At 46.6% G+C, this 18283-nt stretch overlaps 1 protein-coding gene across 9 annotated transcripts in view; it reads left to right on the top strand.

Annotated features, from left to right (window-relative positions):
* The window catches only part of TMCO4 (transmembrane and coiled-coil domains 4), a 123059-nt gene that overhangs the window by 10704 nt on the left and 94072 nt on the right, over window positions 1–18283 (top strand). For 8 of the 9 annotated variants that reach the window (XR_013406891.1, XR_013406892.1, XM_015129779.3 and 5 more), the window contains exons 2-3: window positions 3468–3559; window positions 10385–10571. Coding sequence is in view for 7 of the 9 variants with exons in the window: in XM_015129779.3 (XP_014985265.2) it covers window positions 10393–10571 (179 nt within the window). In the remaining 2 variants the exon portion in view is untranslated. Of the gene's footprint in view, window positions 1–513; window positions 633–3467; window positions 3560–10384; window positions 10572–18283 lie in introns of those variants that run through there. The other variant, XM_077971898.1, reaches the window with a different exon arrangement.

Below are 18283 nucleotides of genomic sequence, written 5' to 3' on the forward strand. Positions count from 1 at the left end.
TTCTTGGCAACATGAATGTTTTTTGAGAAGTGTACGTTCATGTCCTTTGCCCACTTTTTAATGGGGTTGTGTGTTTTTTCTTGTAAATTTGCATAAGTTCCTTGTAGAGTCTTGATATTAGACATTTATCAGATGGATAGATTGCAAAAACTTTCTCCCACTCTGTAAGTTGCCTGTTCACTCTGATGATAGTTTCTTTTGCTGTGCAAAAGCTCTTTAGTTTAATCAGATCCCATTTGTCAGTTTTTGCTTTTGTTGCAATTGCTTTTGGTGATTTCATCATAATATCTGTGCCCATGCCTATGTCCTGAATGGTATTGCCTAGATTTTCTTCTAAGGTTTTTATAGTTTGGGGTTTTACATTTAAGTCTTTAATCCATCTTCAGTTAATTTTTTTATATGGTGTAAGGAAGGGATCTAGTTTCAATTTTCTGCATATGGCTAGCCAGTTCTCCTACCATCATTTACTAAATAGGGAATCTCTCTCTTTTTTTTTTTTTTTTTGAGGCAGAGTCTCACTCTGTTGTCACCCAGGCTAGAGTCCAGTGGCAGGATCTCAGCTCACTGCAGCCTCTACCCACAAGGCTCAAGTGATTCTCCCACCTCACCCTCCCGAGTAGCTGGGACTGCAGGTACTCACCATCATGCCTGACTAATTTTTGTATTTGTTGTAGAGATGGGGTTTTGCCATGTTGTCCAGGCTGGTCTCGAACTCCTGGGTTCAAGAGATCCATCCTCGGCCTCCCAAAGTGCTGGGATTACAGGCGTGAGCCACTGCGCCCGGCCTCTTTTTCTTACTGACAAGATCTGTTGGTCAAATGTGTGGGACTTAACTGTGAACTCACCCCCACTGACTTGGCTGGGCCACATGGGCCCAGGGCTTTCTGAGATAAAACACTCCCCTTCTAAGGATCAAGAGGCCAGAATTATTTCTGATTAAAAGTTTGTATTTTTTTTTTTTACATTATAAAAGCACCAATAAGCTTATGACAGAAATGCTAAAAATATAGAAAAATAAAAAGAACAGAAACCAATCACCTCTAGTCCCTCAGCCCCACCAACCAACAGATAATGATCATAAACATTTTGATGTATTTCCTTCTGATCTTTTTGCTCTGTGAAACATGTTTTATTTTTTATTGTTATTCATTTATTTATTTGAGACAGAGTCTGACTCTGTCACCCAGGCTGGATACAGTGGTGCAGTCTTGGCTCACTGCATTCTCTGTCTCCTGGTTTCTAGCAATTCTCCCGTATCAGCCTCCTGAGTAGCTGGGATTACAGGCATGAACCACCACACCCAGCTAATTTTTATATTTTTAGTAGAGATGGGATTTTGCCATGTTGGCCAGGCTGGTCTCGAGCTCCTGACCTCAGGTGATCTGCCTGCCTCGGCCTCCCAAAGTGTTGATATTACAGACGTGAGCCACCACACCTGGCTGAAACATGTTTGTTTGTTTTTTAATTTAATTTAATTTTTTTTTTTTTTTTTTTTTTTTTTTTGAGACAGAGTCTTACTCTGTCACCCAGGCTGGAGTGCAGTGGTGTGATCTTGGCTCACTGCAAGCTCCGTGTCCTAGGTTCACACCATTCTCCTGCCTCAGCCTCCCAAGTAACTGGGACTACAGGTGCCCACCACCACGCCTGGCTAATTTTCTGTATTTTTAGTAGAGATGGCATTTGTTAGCCAGGATGGTCTCAATCTCCTGACCTCGTGATCCGCCTGCCTTAGCCTCCCAAAGTGCTGGGATTCCAGGCATGAGCCACCGCACCCAGCCGAAACATGTTTTAAAAACAGAACTAGAGTCATGTTGTATATTCAGTCGAATTCTGGTCTACCATCTCTCTAGAACAAAATTATCCCGGATATGTAGCATTTGCCGATTTCTGTGATGTAAATATTCCCAACATGCCAACGTCACCGGACACAGGGTTGGATGGAGAAGCACAGAACTGATTGTCACCAGCTGGTATGAACTGGCACCAGTGCAGCATGTTGTAATTTTAAATTATTTTTTTTCCGATCTCAAAATCAACACTTATTGTTAATAATTCATAAAACACAGATATATAAAGAAAAAATTAAAATCATCCAGAATCCAATCCGGGTCTCTGCCTACCTGGAGTTAGCCACTGCCAGCATCCTGGTGCATGTCCAAACAGTATCCTCTCTACGGATAGAGACCTGCACAAAATAGCTTTCTAGAGAGTTCAAAAGCAATGCGAATTTATGGCAGAAAATTTAGGGGAAATACAGAAAAGTCTCTGGTATCTCTGAATGGCAATTCAGAGATAATTTTGGAGGATGTTCTTCCAGTCATTTTTCTCCTCCCCATTGTTTTAACATGATTGGACTCATAGTGTGAATATTCAATTTTTAGGCACAGTACAGGTTCATTCTCATGCCAGGGAAGAAGGCAACCTCTAGGAGAAGGGCATTCCCACTGATAACTTAATACAAACCCCACTGAGGCTTAAAAAAGTAAAAAATATTATTTTCACTGGCATTGAAAATGGCACTAAGGACTGGGTGCAGTGGCTCACGCCTGTAATCCTAGCACTTTGGGAGGCTGAGGCGGGCAGATTGCCTGAGCTCAGGAGTTCAAGACCAGCCTGGGCAACATGGCAAAACCGTGTCTCTACTGAAAATATGAAAAATTAGCCAGGCATGGTGGTGCGTGCCTGTGATTCCAGCTACTCAGGAGGCTGAGGCACAAGAATCACTTGAACCCAGGAGGCAGAGGTTGCAGTGAGCCGAGATGGCACCACTGCACTCCAGCCTAGGCGACACAGCCAAACTCTATCTCAAAAAAAAAAAAAAAAAAAGGAAAAGAAAAAAAGAAAAGAAAAGAAAATGGCACTAAGGATGAAGCTCAAATTATTTGAAATTTTGGGGGACCCAGATTTTGGGTCCTGAGACCTCCTTTGGGTAATTCCAGATGCTTGGCCCTTCGTCCATCTCCCTTCACCATCTGATGCTCCGTTGGCATGTAAGAACGGGAGTGCCTTTAGGGAGAAAAATAGGAAAATCTAGCTCTTGCTTAAGCCTAAAAGCTAATTCATTCCTCAGTTCATATAACTGGCATTTTCTGAGCGCACACTCTGTGGTTAGGCACCAGGTACAGATGTGGAGGCGACACGGTGTCTGCCCAGGAGCTGGATGCAGTGACCACAGCTCAAGGTACAAGGAGTTGAACAAGGATATTCAATGAGACCATCCATGGAAAGTGGCAGGGCTGTGTGGGGCACATGGTGAGTGCTCAGCAGTGGTAGCTGCCTGCCTTACTACTCTGCTGAGAACAGCATCGCACATCGAGGAATGTGCAGGGCAAGGGCCCAGAGGAGCGACGGTGCAGTGCCAGGCTCCCCTGAGCTTTAGCTAACCAGCCAGCTCCCTCTGCTGTAGCCTTCCCCAGATCCCACACTCTGTGGACCCACCGGCTGGTTTTTCTGGTTTGCTCCCACAGGGCAATTTGCATATTTCTCCGAAGAACCATCCAGAACCTGAGCAGCCCGTCTTCAAACAGAGAGAGGCTCACGGCTGTTTCTTGAAATCTGGGTAAGTACTGAAGGTTTCTTTTCCTTCAGAAGCCCCTTGTTATTATTTAAAATGGTCTTCTTTCTGAGTTTACATTTTCTGTCTCCCTCTCTAGAATATAATCTCCCCAATGGGGGGTCTTTATGTGCCTGGCTTAGTCACCACTGTAGTAGGGCTAATACATGTTTATGAGATTCATTCACCCCTTAAGAGGTCAATATTCATTGATAATTTACTTTTGCCTCAAGAAAAGGTTTTTAAAATTCTATAGAGATGTTCCACTACTTTTTAAAAAACTTTTTACTTTAAAATAATTATAGGCTCACAAGAAGTTGCAAATATAGTACCAAGAGGTTCCATGCACCCTCATTCAGCCTCCCGCATGGCCGTTGCCTTTACAAGGAAGCCTAACTCCTTAGTGAGACGAACTTGGCCCTGCCTGCGGCAGCCCGTGGCAGCTTCCACTCCCACCTCATTTCTTCACGCCCACCCATTGTCCAAGCCCTGGCTGCACCAAACATCTTTTTGTTCTTCAAAAGCATTTCTCCTCTACCTCTGGGTCTTGCCACATGCTTTTCCCTTTGTCAAAGATGTGCCCACCCCACCCCTGTCTGATTCACTCCTTGTTCAGGTCTCAGCTTTACCATCACCTTCTCCAGGGAGCCAGTACTGGGTTCAGGGTCCCCGTCTTGGGATCCCTCTGTCTCTCATGTTTCCCCTGTCACGGTGTTTATCACACGGATTGTCACTGTCTGTTTTTTCTGTTTGTTTTGGTTTGTTTTTCTTTGAGAGACAGGGTCTTGCTTTGTCACCAGGCTGGAGTGCAATAGTGTGATCACGGCTCACTGCAGCCTCAACTTCCTCAGACTCCTGGACTTAAGCGATCCTCCTGCCTCAACCTCTTGAGTAGCTGGGGCCACAGGCATGCTCCACCATGCCTGGCTAATTTTTAAATTATTATTATTTTTGTAGAGACAGAGTCTCGCTTTGTTGCCCAGGCTCCTCCAGTCCTTCTGCCTCAGCCTCTGAAAGCTCTGGGATTACAGGCGTGAGCCACTGTGTCCAGCCACCATTGTCTGTGTATTTGTCTGTCTCTACCACCATACTGTTTCCTCTAAGGAATACCTCTCCACCCATCCTGTGACTTCTGCAGGCCTCTGCTGGAATGACACCTTTCATCCACGTATATTAGCCAACCCCACTTCACCCCATCACTTCATATCCCCTCACCCTGCCTAACTGTTCCTCCTCTGACCACTTCCTGAAGGAATGTTTACCTATGTGTTGAGTGGGCTGCTGAGGGCATGGATTCTGCAGCCAGACCTCCTGAGTGTGTGTCTTGGTTTTACCGCTTATTAGCTCTGTGACCTTGACCAACTTAGGTCGCTTTGTCATTGTGTATTGGCATATTATTGCCTGTCTCCCACCAGAATGTTAGCCCCTTAAGAGCAGGGAACTTGTCAGTTTCATCCTCTGATCTGCCCTAAGGCCCAGAACAGGGCTTCCCACATCCTAGCCCCCTCTTCATTCATCCAGCAAGTATTTCCTGAATGCCTACAGTGATCCAGGGCCTGTCCAGAAAGCTAGGGGTGTGGCAGTGAAAAAACAACCAGGGAACTGCCTTAAGAAACTTCTATACTATTTGTATACACAGGTAAAGAAATAATTTTTTTAAAAAACATTATTTTAGTTAAGAATGAGTATGATAAAAATAGAAGAGGGTGCTGGGATAGAAGACAGAGATATTAGGTTGGTGCAAAAGTAATTGTGGGTCTTGCTATTAAATTGCAAAAAACCACAGTTACTTTTGCACCAACCTAATACTGTAGCCTGGGTAGTCAGGGAAGGTCTCTCAGAGGAGGTGACATCTGGGCTGAGACCAGATGATGTGATAGTCAGGGAAGGGTGTTCCTGGCGGAGATAGTGGCAGGTGCAAGGGCCTGGAGGGGACGAGCAGAAAGACAGCCAGTGTGGCTGTAGCGTAGTGAACGAGACCGGTGTGGGGACATGAGATGGAGTTTAGTGGCAGGCAGCAACTGGATTGCACAGGACTTTTAAGCTTGTCCAATCTTCGGCCTGTGGGCTGCATACAGCCCAGGACAGCTTTGAATGCGGCCCAACACAAATTCGTAAACTTTCTTTTTTTTTTGAGACGGAGTCTCGCTCTGTTACCCAGGCTGGAGTGCAGTGGCCGGATCTCAGCTCACTGCAAGCTCCGCCTCCCGGGTTCACGCCATTCTCCTGCCTCAGCCTCCCGAGTAGCTGGGACTATAGGCGCCCGCCACCTCTCCCGGCTAGTTTTTTGTATTTTTTAGTAGAGACGGGGTTTCACCGTGTTAGCCAGGATGGTCTCGATCTCCTGACCTCGTGATCCGCCCGTCTCGGCCTCCCAAAGTGCTGGGATTACAGGCGTGAGCCACCGCGCCCGGCCTAGCTTTCTTAAAACATTATGAGGTTTTCTTGCGATTTTTTTTTTTTTTAGCTCATCAGCTATCATTAGTGTTAGTGTATTTTATGTGTGGCCCAAACCAATTCTTCTTCCAGTGTAGCCCAGGAAAGCCGAAAGATTGGACACCCCTCTTAGGCCATCATACCAGGACTGGGATTTATCCTGATGTAATGGGAGGCCTTTGCAGGCTTTTAAGCAACCTAGTGACATGATTGGTCCATGTGGCAAAAAGGTCACTGAGGCCACTATGTAGAGAATGCATTGTAGGGCATCAGGAGAAATTGTGTTGAATGAATGAATGAATTTGGTCAGAGTTTAGCTTTATTATTATTATTTTGTTAGATGGAGTCTCACTCTGTTGCCCAGACTGGAGTGCAGTGGCACAATCTCAGCTCACTGCAACCTCTGCCTCCCAGATTTAGGTGATTCTCCTGCCTCAGCCTCCTGAGTAGCTGGGATTATAGGCACACCCCACCATGCCCAGCTATTTTTTTTTTTTTTTCTTTGAGACGGAATCTCGCTCATCGTCCAGGCTGGAGTGCAGTGGCGCGATCTCGGCTCACTGCAAGCTCCGCCTCCTGGGTTCATGCCATTCTCCTGCCTCAGCCTCCAGAGTAGCTGGGACTACAGGCACCCGCCACCACACCCGGCTAATTTTTTGTATTTTTGGTAGAGACGGGGTTTCACCATTTTAGCCAGGATGGTCTCGATCTCCTGACCTCGTGATCCACCTGCCTTGGCCTCCCAAAGTACTGGGATTACAGGCGTGAGCCACTGCACCCAGCCACTAATTTTTGTACTTTTAGTAGAGATGGGGTTTCACTATGTTGGCCAGGCTGGTCTCAGACTCCTGACCTCAAGTGATCCACCCACCTCAGCCTCCCAAAGTGCTGGGATTATAGGCGCGAGCTACCGCCGCGCCCAGCCTGAGCTTAGCCTTTTGTACGCTAGACACATCCTCATACCTCTGTGGTTAGAAGTAGGCCAGCTCACCCTTCTCTTATCAGAAAGCTGTTTATTATTGAGCTAAGAACTGGCGTGGGGCTCCCCAGATACCAGTCTAGTAAAATACTACCTTAGGCTCCTCTGAGTAATAGGTACAATCCATACAGCCTCCAAGTGGCACATGGAGTTGATTAAATATAGTGGAAATTGTTGACCTGCTGACATCAGGCTAGTGCTGCCCTTGGCACTGCCTTCAGTTCATGGTTTATGCTGTTCCCCCTGTTTCCACCGCCATGGTCTGAGCTGACCCTCTGAGCCAGGGAAATTTGCTGCAAATCTCAAATGTGGGTTCCTGGAGCAACCGTTGAGGCCAGTCTTGCTGGGTGACTTTTGGCAAGGTCTTAACCTCTCTGGGCCTTCGTTTCTCCATCTGAAACGGGGGAAAGAAGATCCCTGTGCTGGTGTAGAGGAAAGAGCTCAAGGTTTGGAGTCAAAAGTCTGGTTTGGATCTCATCAGTTACTGTGTAACTTTGGGGAAATTGCTTGATCATTTTAAGCCTGTTCCTCGGTCATAAGAGGAAATCATAATGGTTCATGTCCAACTTAACTTTACATGGTAGTTGTAAGAATTAAGCGGATTGGAAAATGCTTTGCAAACAGTTATGTGCTGTAAAAGTGTTGGTTTGTTGCTTTTAACTACCTCAGGGTTGTTTTGAAAATAAATGAAATATTAATTGTAGACAGACTTTTAAATAACTCCTCTACAGAAGTAATATTTTGAGAACAAAAATTTTTGTTGCTCAGCTAGATGGGAACAAACTTATGAATCAAGAACAGTATGGAGTGTGGTTATTGAGCTAGAAGGCTCCTGGCCATGTGATGAATATTTAAAACAGAGTTGGTGGCCAACAGTTCTATCTTTGGGCCCTATCTGTCTGCCATTGACTGGCTGTGTGAGGGGAGCCCAGTTACTTCTCTAAGCCTGTTTCCTAATTTGCAGACTGAACATTACAGTCCTACCTGCCTCATAGAGTCTGCTGAGACAATGCCTGTTAAAATTGCAACCCCAGTGCCCTGCACCCAGTAATAACTCAGTAATGTTAGGTCTTGTTATTATTAAACCTTTGCTATGTGCCAGGCACCATGCCAAGGTTTTTACTTGTTTGTTGATCATTCTGTGCATTTATTTTTTAAACAAGCATTTATATAGCACGAACCCTGTGCCAGACTCCATTCTAAGCACTTCACGAATACTAAGCCACAGGGCTGTGTCCTTTACTACTGACACATCTTTTCTAGGTAGATACCGTATGGTTCCATCTGTAGGTGAAGAAATCTAAGTACAGAGAGGTTGAGTTGCCCAGGGTCCCACATCTGCTAAGTGGCGGTGCTTGTTTCCACACCCAGGTCTGTCTGGTCCTGAGCCTGCGTTCATATCCTTGATCCCCTACAGTAGAGGCTGGCACCCTTCCCTGTACCCTTCCTGGTGGCTCCCAGTGTTCTGTCTGCTTCTCGGATGCCTTCGTGGCGTGTCCCCTCTCTCCTCTTCTCTCCCTCCTCTTCCTACTCTTCTCCTCCCTTTCCCTTCTGCCCCTGGGAAGGAAGGAAAGAATGGAGGGAAGGAAAAAGAAGGAGGGAGAACAAAGAGGAGACCTTCCTCCCTTTTTTCCTTCTTCCTTCCTTCGTTTGAGGTATACCGTACACAAAGTGCATAAATCTTAACTATACAGATCAGGGAAGTTTCAAACATATTTATACCCATGTAACGACCACCCAGGTCAAGATAGAGATCATTTCCTCCACCCAGAAACCTCCTTTGCACCCATTCTGAGCCAATACTCCCTCCCACATGTAACCCCTCATCTGACTTCCATCACCATACGTTGGGTTTCCCATTCTTCAGTTTCATGTAAAGGGAATCCCATGGTAGGTACTCTCTCGTGAATGGCTTTCTGTGTATCATTTTGTCTGAGATTCATTCATGTTTGCTGTAGTTCATTCCTTTTTCATTGTTGTGTAATGTTTCACAGTGTGAATATGACCATTTATCCATTCTACTGTGATAGTCATGTAGGTTGTTGCCAGTTTGGGACTATTGTGAGTGAAGTTGCTGTGAGCATTCATGTATGTGTCTTTTGGTGACGTAAGTCCTCATTTCTTAGGAGTGGAATTGCCAGAGCATAGGGAAGATGTATGTTAGAGCTTTAGGGGATATTGTCATACCATTTTCAAATAGTTGTACCAATGTACAATCCCACCAGCAATGTATGAAAGTTCTGTTTGTGGCCAAGCACGGTGGCTCACGCCTGTAATCCCAGCACTTTGGGAGGCCGAGGCAGGCGGATCACGACGTCAGGAGATCGAGACCATCCTGGCTAACACAGTGAAACGCCGTCTCTATTAAAAATACAAAAACTTTGCTGGGCGCAGTGGCGGGCGCCTGTAGTCCCAGCTACTCAGGAAGCTGAGGCAGGATAATGGCGTGAACCCGGGAGGTGGAGCTTGCAGTGAGCCGAGATCGTGCCACTGCACTCCGGCCTGGGCGACGAGCGAGACTCCGTCTCAAAAAAAAAAGAAAAGAAAGTTCTGTTTGTTCTTCATCCTCACCAGCACTTGGTATTCTCAGGCTTCTTAGTTTTAGCTATTCTGACAGGTGAGTGGTAGTGTCTCATTGGGATTTTATTTTCCATTTCTCTGATGACTAATTATGTTGAACATCTTTTCATACTTATTGGCGATTGGGATTTTTTTGTTTTTTTTTTTTTAAGAGACAGGGTTTCATTCTGTAGCCCAGGCTGGAGTGCAATGATCATAGCTCATTGCAGCCTCGAATCCTAGGCTCAAGCGATCCTCTCACCTTAGCCTCCTAAGTAGCTGGAACTACAGGCATGTGCCACCATGCCCAGCTAATTCTTTTATTTTATTTTTCTGTAGAGATGGAGTCTCACTATGTTGTCTCGGCTGGTCTTGAACTCCTGGGCTCAATCAATCCTTCTACCTCAGCTTCCAAAAGTGCTGGGATTAGAGGCGTGAGCCACCATACCTGGCCTAAGAAATATCTTTTTTCTTTTTTTGAGATGGAGTCTTGCTCTGTCACCCAGGCTGGAGTGCAGTGGCGCGATCTCGGCTCACTGCGGAATATCTTTTATGAAGTATCTATTCAAGTCTTTTGCCCATTTTTAAATTTGCTTCATTTCTTTTTCTTAATGGCTTATTGGAGTTAGTTGTTTGGATACCGTGTATAGACCTTTGTGGATACACATATTGAAGATCCCTCCCTCCATCCCAGTCTGTAGTGTATGTTTTCACTCTCCTAAAGGTGATGAAAAGAAGTTCTTCATTGTGATGATGCCTACTTTATCAGCCTTTTATGGTTTGTAAGTTCTGTGTCATGCTTAAGTAACCTTGGCTTACCTCTGGAAGCATTTCTCACTGGGAATTTTCTCCTGCAGGGCTGGGAATGGCCACGTGGAACAGGCCATGCCAGAAGCTGCCTCAGCGGCCTCTGGTAGCTGAACCCACTGCAGAGGGGGAGCCACACCTGCCCATGGGCCGGGAGCTGACTGAGGCCAACCGCTTCGCCTATGCTGCCCTCTGTGGCATCTCCCTGTCCCAGCTATTTCCTGAACCCGAACACAGGTGAGTTCTTCTGTCTCACAGAGGGAAGGTCATGCTTCTTCAGGGGAACGATTACGGACAGCCAAACAGCCTGCCAGGCACCGTGAGGCAATGCAGAGAGGGGCAAGTCACTGTCCTTGCCTCTAAGGCAGGGGTCTCTAACCGCCAAGCCGTGGACCAGTACTGGTCTGTAACCTGTTAGAAACCTGGCCGCACAGCAGGAGGTGAGCCGTGGGCGAGCAGGAATGACTGCCTGACCTCTGCCTCCTGTTCTAAGCATTTTATCAATACTAAGCCACATGGGCTGTGTCCTTTGCTACTGACAAAGCTCTTCCAGGTACATACTGTATGGTCCCATCTGTAGATGAAGAAATCTAAGCGCAGAGAGGTTGAGTTGTGGCAGCATTAGATTCTCATAGAAGCTCAAACCCTATTGTGAACTGCACGTGCAAGGGATCTAGGTTGCACGCTCCTTATGAAAATCTAACTAACTCCTGATGATCTGAGGTGGAACAGTTTCATCCTGAACCCTACCCGTGCCGGGTCCCTGGAAAAATCATCTTCCCTGAAACCAGTCCCTGGTGCCAAAAAGGTTGGGGACTGCTGCTCTAAGGAACTCACAATCTGATAGGGGGATAAGACATCCCCTTGTTCGGTTATTCACTCATTTATACGTTCACCAAATATTTTTTGAGCACCTACTGTATGCCAGGTATGATTTGAAGTACATGGAGGGTAAATGTGAATGAGACAAATACCATCCCCCAATCAAGTAGGACACTGTCCAGGAAGGGATAAGATATTAATATTTATTCATTCATGAAACATGCATTTGTTGAGCCTCTACCATGTGCTGGGTGTAGCACATGGCCCTGTGGAGGAAACAAAGATAAAGGAGGCCCAGCTCCTGCCCTCAAGGTGCTTACATCCAGGTAGGGGTGCCCAGGTGGCTGATTGTAACAGCAGACAGATACAGATGAGTGAGTGCTGTAATGTGTTTAAACAGGGGGTCATGGGAGCAAAAGAATGACACTTATATTTCATCTCTGTCATTGACAGTGTCTTCCATGTGTGTGTTTAAATCACGTATTTGGAGTCAGAATAGCAGAACTGTTAAGAGCATGGGCTTTGACCTTAAAAAATTCTAGAGGGGAGAGTATGGAGGCAGGAGGGGCCCAGTTAGGAGGCCAGCGGAGTCGTCCAGGGGAACCAGGACAATGACCGAGTGGTGGAGAGAGGACACAGATGGAACAGACTTTTTTTTTTTTTTTTTTTTTTTTTTTTTTTTGAGACAGAGTCTCGCTCTGTCGCCCAGGCTGGAGTGCAGTGGCGCAATCTCGGCTCACTGCAAGCTCCGCCTCCCGGGTTCACGCCATTCTCCTGCCTCAGCCTCCTGAGTAGCTGGGACTACAGGCGCCTGCCACCGCGCCCGGCTAATTTTTTGTATTTTTAGTAGAAACGGGGTTTCACCGTGGTCTCGATCTCCTGACCTTGTGATCCGCCCGCCTCGGCCTCCCAAAGTGCTGGGATTACAGGCGTGAGCCACCGCGCCCGGCTGGGACAGACTTTTCTCAGGGAGAATGGAGTTGACTTGGGAAGAGGTTGAGTGTGGCGGGTGAGGCAGAGGCAGGAGTTCATTAGGGCTCCAAAGGTTCAGAGGGGAAGAGAGTGTAGGCGCACAGAGATACCGTTACTAGGACAGGGGGCACAAGACTGGGGCCAGGAGATGGTGAGAAATTCTTGCATCTGCAGTGTTTTCAAGACATGGCCCCCACCTACACTCAGTGGTCCCACATGGGTAAACTTCGCTTATGCCTTGGGTCTTAGCTGTTTGGGGTTTTTGTTTTTCTGTCTTTGTCTCTCCACTGGACTAAACAGTTGAACATACTTAACTCCTTGGGGGTCACCTCCGGGAAGCCTTCACTTATCTGTCCTCCAGACCAGGGCATTGTTCCACCTGTGTGCCCAGGGACCCATCTCTGCAACCATCACACTGCGTAGGAACTCTCCATACCTGCTACCCCTCCAGTCTGAGCTCTTGGAGGGCAGGAGCTACCTTGTTCATCTCAGAGTTTCTAGTGCCTTGCACACAGCTCAGTATAGCAAAGATACCTGGTAAAGGTTCGTGAAAAGAAGAGGTAGGTTCATGCTGGCTTTGTGAGCAAGGAGATGGTCCATAGGCTCCGGACTCAGATCTGGGTTCAAATCCTAACTCTGCCACATTCCAGTCGCATGTGACCTCGAGCAGTTTATTTAACTTCCCTAAGCCTCAGTTTATTTATCCGTAGAATGGGGCTAATGATACCCATGCTGCAGGGTGATTGCAGGAATTAAATGAGATGATGTAGTCAGGCGTGGTGGCTCACGTGTGTAATCCCAGCACTTTGGGAGGCCTAGGCAGGTGGATCGCCTGCGCTGAGGAGTTTGAGACCAGCCTGGTCAACATGGTGAAACCCCATCTCCACTAAAAATACAAAAATTAGCCAGGCATGGTGGTGCACACCTGTGGTCCCAGCTACTCGGGAGGCTGAAGCAGGAGAATTGCTTGAACCCGGGAGGCAGAGGTTACAATGAGCTAAGATCATGCCACTGCACTCCAGCCTGGGCGACAGAGCAAGACTCTGTCCCAATCAATCAATCAATCAATCAATCAATCAATCAAGAGATGATGTAGACAAAGCACACATCTCAGTGCCTAACACATAGTAAGCACTCAATAAATGGCAGTGGTTGCTTGCTAACTCTGTGAGTTACTTTCTTTGCCCTAGTTTCTTCATCCAGAAAATGAAGATAATACCACACTTACTCCTACCACTCAGGATATTTTTTTGACTTTTTGGTTTTGTCGTTTTTGTTTTTTAGAGATGGGGTCTCACTCAGTCACCCAGGCTGGAGTACAGTGGTACAGTCATAGCTCACTGTAACCTCAAACTCCTGGGCCCAAGCAGTCTTCCCCCACCCCAGCCTTCTGAGTAGCTGGGACTACAGATGCATGCCACCATGCCTGGCTAACTTTTTGTTCTTCTAGAGATAGGGTCAAACTATGCTGCCCAGGCTGGCCTCAATCAATCCTCCCATCTCAGCTTCCTGAGTAGCTGAGATTACAGGTTCGAGCCACTATGCCTAGCAGTCAGGCTACAAGTAATAGAACACAGTACTAAGAGAGATTTAAACAGCAGGAGGTTTGTTTTTTTCACTTGATGAGAAATCCCAAGGTTCCGGAGTTGATTCAGTGACTCAAAAGGTTTCTGGGGCTGGGTACAGTGGCTCATGCTGTAATCCCAACACTTTGGGAGGCCAAGGCAGGTGGATCACATGAGGTCAAGAGTTCAAGACCAGCCTGGCCAACATGGCAAAACCCTGAATCTATTAAAAATATAAAAATTAGCCAGCCATGGGTGGCACCCACCTGCAATCCCAGCTACTTGGCAGGATGAGGCACAAGAATCACTTGAACCTGGGAAGCAGAGGTTGCAGTGAGCTGTGATCGTGCCACTGCACTCCTGCCTGGGTGACAGAGTGAAACTCTGTCTCAAAATAAATAAACAAATAAAAAAGGCCTTTGGGTTGGCTTCTGAACAATTCTGTTGGCCTTCCCCTCCTGATTACAAAATAGCTGCTGCAGCTCCATACATCACACCCTCACAGGACAAGGCCCAAGGCAGGAAGGAAGAGGGCAGGGATTCGGATTCTCCCCAAGTCTCTCATCAGGGAGGACATTGTTCCCGAAATACCCCGAGAAGCCCTCCTTTGGTGTCATTGGCTAGATCTTGTCACGTGCCCAACCTGCAGGTACAGGGAAGCCTGGGAACAAATAAAGGCGTTTGCTGTTTTCTCCTTTCTTTTCTTTTCTTTCGAGACAGTCTTATTCTGTGGCCCAGGCTGGAGTACAGTGGCATGATCTTGGCTCACTGCAACCTCTGCCTCCTGGATTCAAGCAATTCTCCTGCCTCAGCCTCTTGAATAGGTGGGATTACAGGCACACGCCACCATGTCTGGCTGATTTTTGTATTTTTAGTAGAGACGGGGTTTCACCATGGGTTTCATCGAGACAGGCTAGTCTCGAACTCCTGACGGACCTCAAGTGATCTGCCCACCTTGGCCTCCCAAAGTACTGGGATTATAGGCATGAGCCACCACGGCCAGCTGGCTTTTGCTGTTTTCAACCTCCATCTTCTGCTGGCCAGGAAGAGGGGTCTGGGGAATTACTGCTTCAGAGAAGCTGTTGACAACACCATCCAAGAGGGTGATTGTAAGGAGGGTATGTGATGATGGCCCTTGCGGATCCTGACACCGAACTACTACCAAGCGAATGTTGGTTGGTCTTGTTAATAATGAAACTCCTACTTGATAAACCAATACCTAGCCAAGGAGGAGTTTTGTGTACTTTGTTTCATGAACAAATGTTTATGAATCTGGACTGTGTGCCAGGCCCATACTAGGCGCTACTTAGGAGGGCACATGAGGCAGTGAGTTACTGTCCTGAGTCTCCCACCCCTGCTCCACAATATCCAAGCGTTGTTACAAGCACAGGTGGCTGTGGCCTGGCCATAAGCATTTGCCGTGGAATGTTTCCTTCTTGCATGTTTCCCATTCAGTACGCCGGTTGTTTCCGCATGGTTGATCTGTTTTCTGATGCACAAAACATATTTTTAAAAAACGTCAATATTGGCTGGGTGTGGTAGTTCATGCCTGTAATCCCAGCACTCTGGGATGCCGAGGCGGGCAGATCACTTGAGGTTAGGGGTTCGAGACCAGCCTGGCCAACATGGTGAAACCCCGTCTCTACTAAAAATACAAAGATTAGCCAGAAGTGGTGGTATAAGCCTGTAGTCGTAGCTACTTGGGTGGCTGAGGCAGGAGAATTGCTTGTACCCGCCAGCCTGGGCGACAGAGCGAGACTCCATCTCAAAAAATAAAAATAATAGATAAATACCTCAGTATTTTTAAAGCCCAGATATGCTCTTGGTTTCAGTAATCTTTAGAAAACACTCTGGCAGTTTTTGTCCCCACGTAATATAAAACAACCCTCTAAAACATTTATTTTTCCTCCATGCTGTCAGCATCATAGATGCTGTTCCCTTTAATTAATTCCATTTGTCAAACATGGAGAAATTAGTGGGGTACAGCAGGGATGGACAGACTTCTGCCAAGGGCCAGTTATTTTAGGCATGTGGGCCTGGCAGTCTCTGTCACAGTTACTCATACCTTTGCTGTGATAGCACAAAAGCAGCTACAGACAACAGGTGAAGGAATGCATCTGGCTGTGTTTCAATAAAACTTTATTCACAAATAAGGGCTGCAGGCAAGATATGGCTGGTTAGCTGTAGTTTTCTAAGCCCTGGTGAATGGGAGGAGCTTTGGACTAGGAATCAGGAAGCCTGGATTCCAGGGGAGGCTTTGTCCTGTCCCTGCTGTAAAAACCTTGAGAAGACATTTAACCAGCAGTCCTGGCCAGGCGCAGTGGCTCATGCCTGTAGTCCTAGTGCTTTGAGAGGCCGAAGCAGGTGGATCACATGAGGTCAGGAGTTCAAGACCAACCTGGCCAACATGGTGAAACCTCGTGGTGAAACCTCGTCTCTACTAAAATTACAGAATTAGATAGGCATGGTGGCACACATCTGTAATCACAGCTACTTGGGAGGCTAAGGCAGGAGAATAGCTTGAACCTGGGAGGCAGAGGATGCAGTGAGCCAAGATCGCGCCATTGCACTCCAGCCTGAGCAACAAGAGTGAAACTCTGTCTCAAAAACAAACAAACAAAACCCAGCAGCCCAGGCACGCCATGTGTAAGATGGGGTAGGATCAAAGGGGATGTTTGATGCCCTTGCTCAGTGAGTGACCCGTGCATGGTGGGTGCTCAGGGACGTAACCACTGGAGTGGGGTAACCTCTGCAGTGGGTATGCATAGCCTCTGGGGTCCCAGAGATGTAGGTTTGAATCTGGAGCTGTCACTTAACCTTTCTGGATCTAGGATTCCTTATCTCTAGAGTGGGGTAAACTAGTACCTCCCTTAACTAGTACCTCCCTTCCTCATGGGGTCACGGTGAGAATTAAGTAACTGAAGGTGTACGAAGCTCTCAGTACAGGGACTGACGGATAGTTGCTCTACAATTGTTACCTGCTGTCATTGTTGCTATTGATTTTCCTGTATTTCCACTAGACCAACAAACACATTAGTAGAAATTATCAAGGCCCTGCCGATTTAAAATGCTACTTGTTGTTTGGTAAATTGCTGTGCTGGCACTTTACATATATATTTTTTCAAATTCATTTGTCCATGGAAAGAAACACATTACTATCTAGTGCTTTGCAGGTGCCAGGTATTGTTCTAAGCACATGACAAATACTTACTTAGTTAATACTTTCAACAATGCTATGAAATAGGTTTTATCATCTCCACTGTTTTACAGATACGGAAACTAAGGCCCAGAGGGGTGAAATTACTTGTCCAAGATCACACAGTTCGTGGCAGAGCTGGGATTTGAACCGGTCTGTGCTCTTTACCCCTGCACTCTTGTTAAGAGATGCTTCTCTATATCCCAAAACTTTCTTCATGTACAGCAGGGCCAGGCCATGCTGCAGCCCTTGGCCCTGAGCCCTTTCTGTATATAAATTTGCCTCTAAGTAATGTTCAGTTCACTTAGCCATCCCCTCCCCAAATATGTACCTCATTACCACCCCAAGGTAATCCCAGTAAATTGCAGTGGGGCAAATTATAATCACTGTGATAGCAGTAGCTAACATTTATCCAGGGTTCACTGGTGCCAGACAGTGTTACCATGCCATTTAATCTGCCCAACTCACCTATGAGGCAGGTCCTGTTATTATCCATGTTATCTCAGAGGGAAATGAAGCTGAGAGGTAAAGTGAGGACACAAAGCCAATTTCCAGGGGAACCAGGACTCCCCCAGGTGGTTGAACTTCAGAGTCCGACTCTTAACGCCATCCTCCACCGCCTCCATCTGCCACCTTGTAAATTAAAATAATGATGCTAGCTAACATTAGTTGAGCCTCTACTATGTGCCAGGCTCAATTGTGGGCACTTTATATTTATCATCTCACTTCACCCTCAACCAACCTTGTGAAGTTGGTCTCTTGAACCCATTCTGCAGATAAGGATACTGAGGCACAGAGAGGTCATTACACTTTCCCAAGATGCTGTCTGCTAAGATTCCCCTTCAAGAATGAAGGACTTTCACCCCCAGCTGCTGGCAAGGCTGCCAGCACAGCCCTGAGCTGTCTGTACCTTTTTGGGCCTGCCTCAGCTGAAGGGAGCCACCTTGCCTGAGGTTCTGTCCCCTCCCTGGGGCACCTGCATCCAGTAACTGGCTGATGCACAGCTGTAAAGGCCTGGCCCTCTCACCCCACTGGGGGCAGTTCTGAAGGGTCATCCCATCTTTAGAACTCCCTGCAGGGGCTGCTGAGACCTCCCTTGAGACTGTATCACAGCTCAGCTGCTCCCTCTGCCCAGCCCTGCTTCCTCCCTTCCCTCCCCAAGGTGTTGATCCTAAGGGGAGCCCTAATCATTTCCATTCCAGGGCAGCTTCTCAGGAACCCAACCAGTGGTGAGGCCAGGACTTATTTTATTTTTTTATTTTTATTTATACTTATTTTATTTTTTAATTTTTATTTATAGTTATTTTATTTTTTATTTTTATTTATACTTATTTTATTTTTTATTTTTATTTATACTTACTTTATTTTTTTTATTTTTATTTATACTTATTTTA

This window comes from Macaca mulatta, chromosome 1 (assembly GCF_049350105.2).
Source record: "Macaca mulatta isolate MMU2019108-1 chromosome 1, T2T-MMU8v2.0, whole genome shotgun sequence".
NCBI lineage: Eukaryota > Metazoa > Chordata > Mammalia > Primates > Cercopithecidae > Macaca > Macaca mulatta.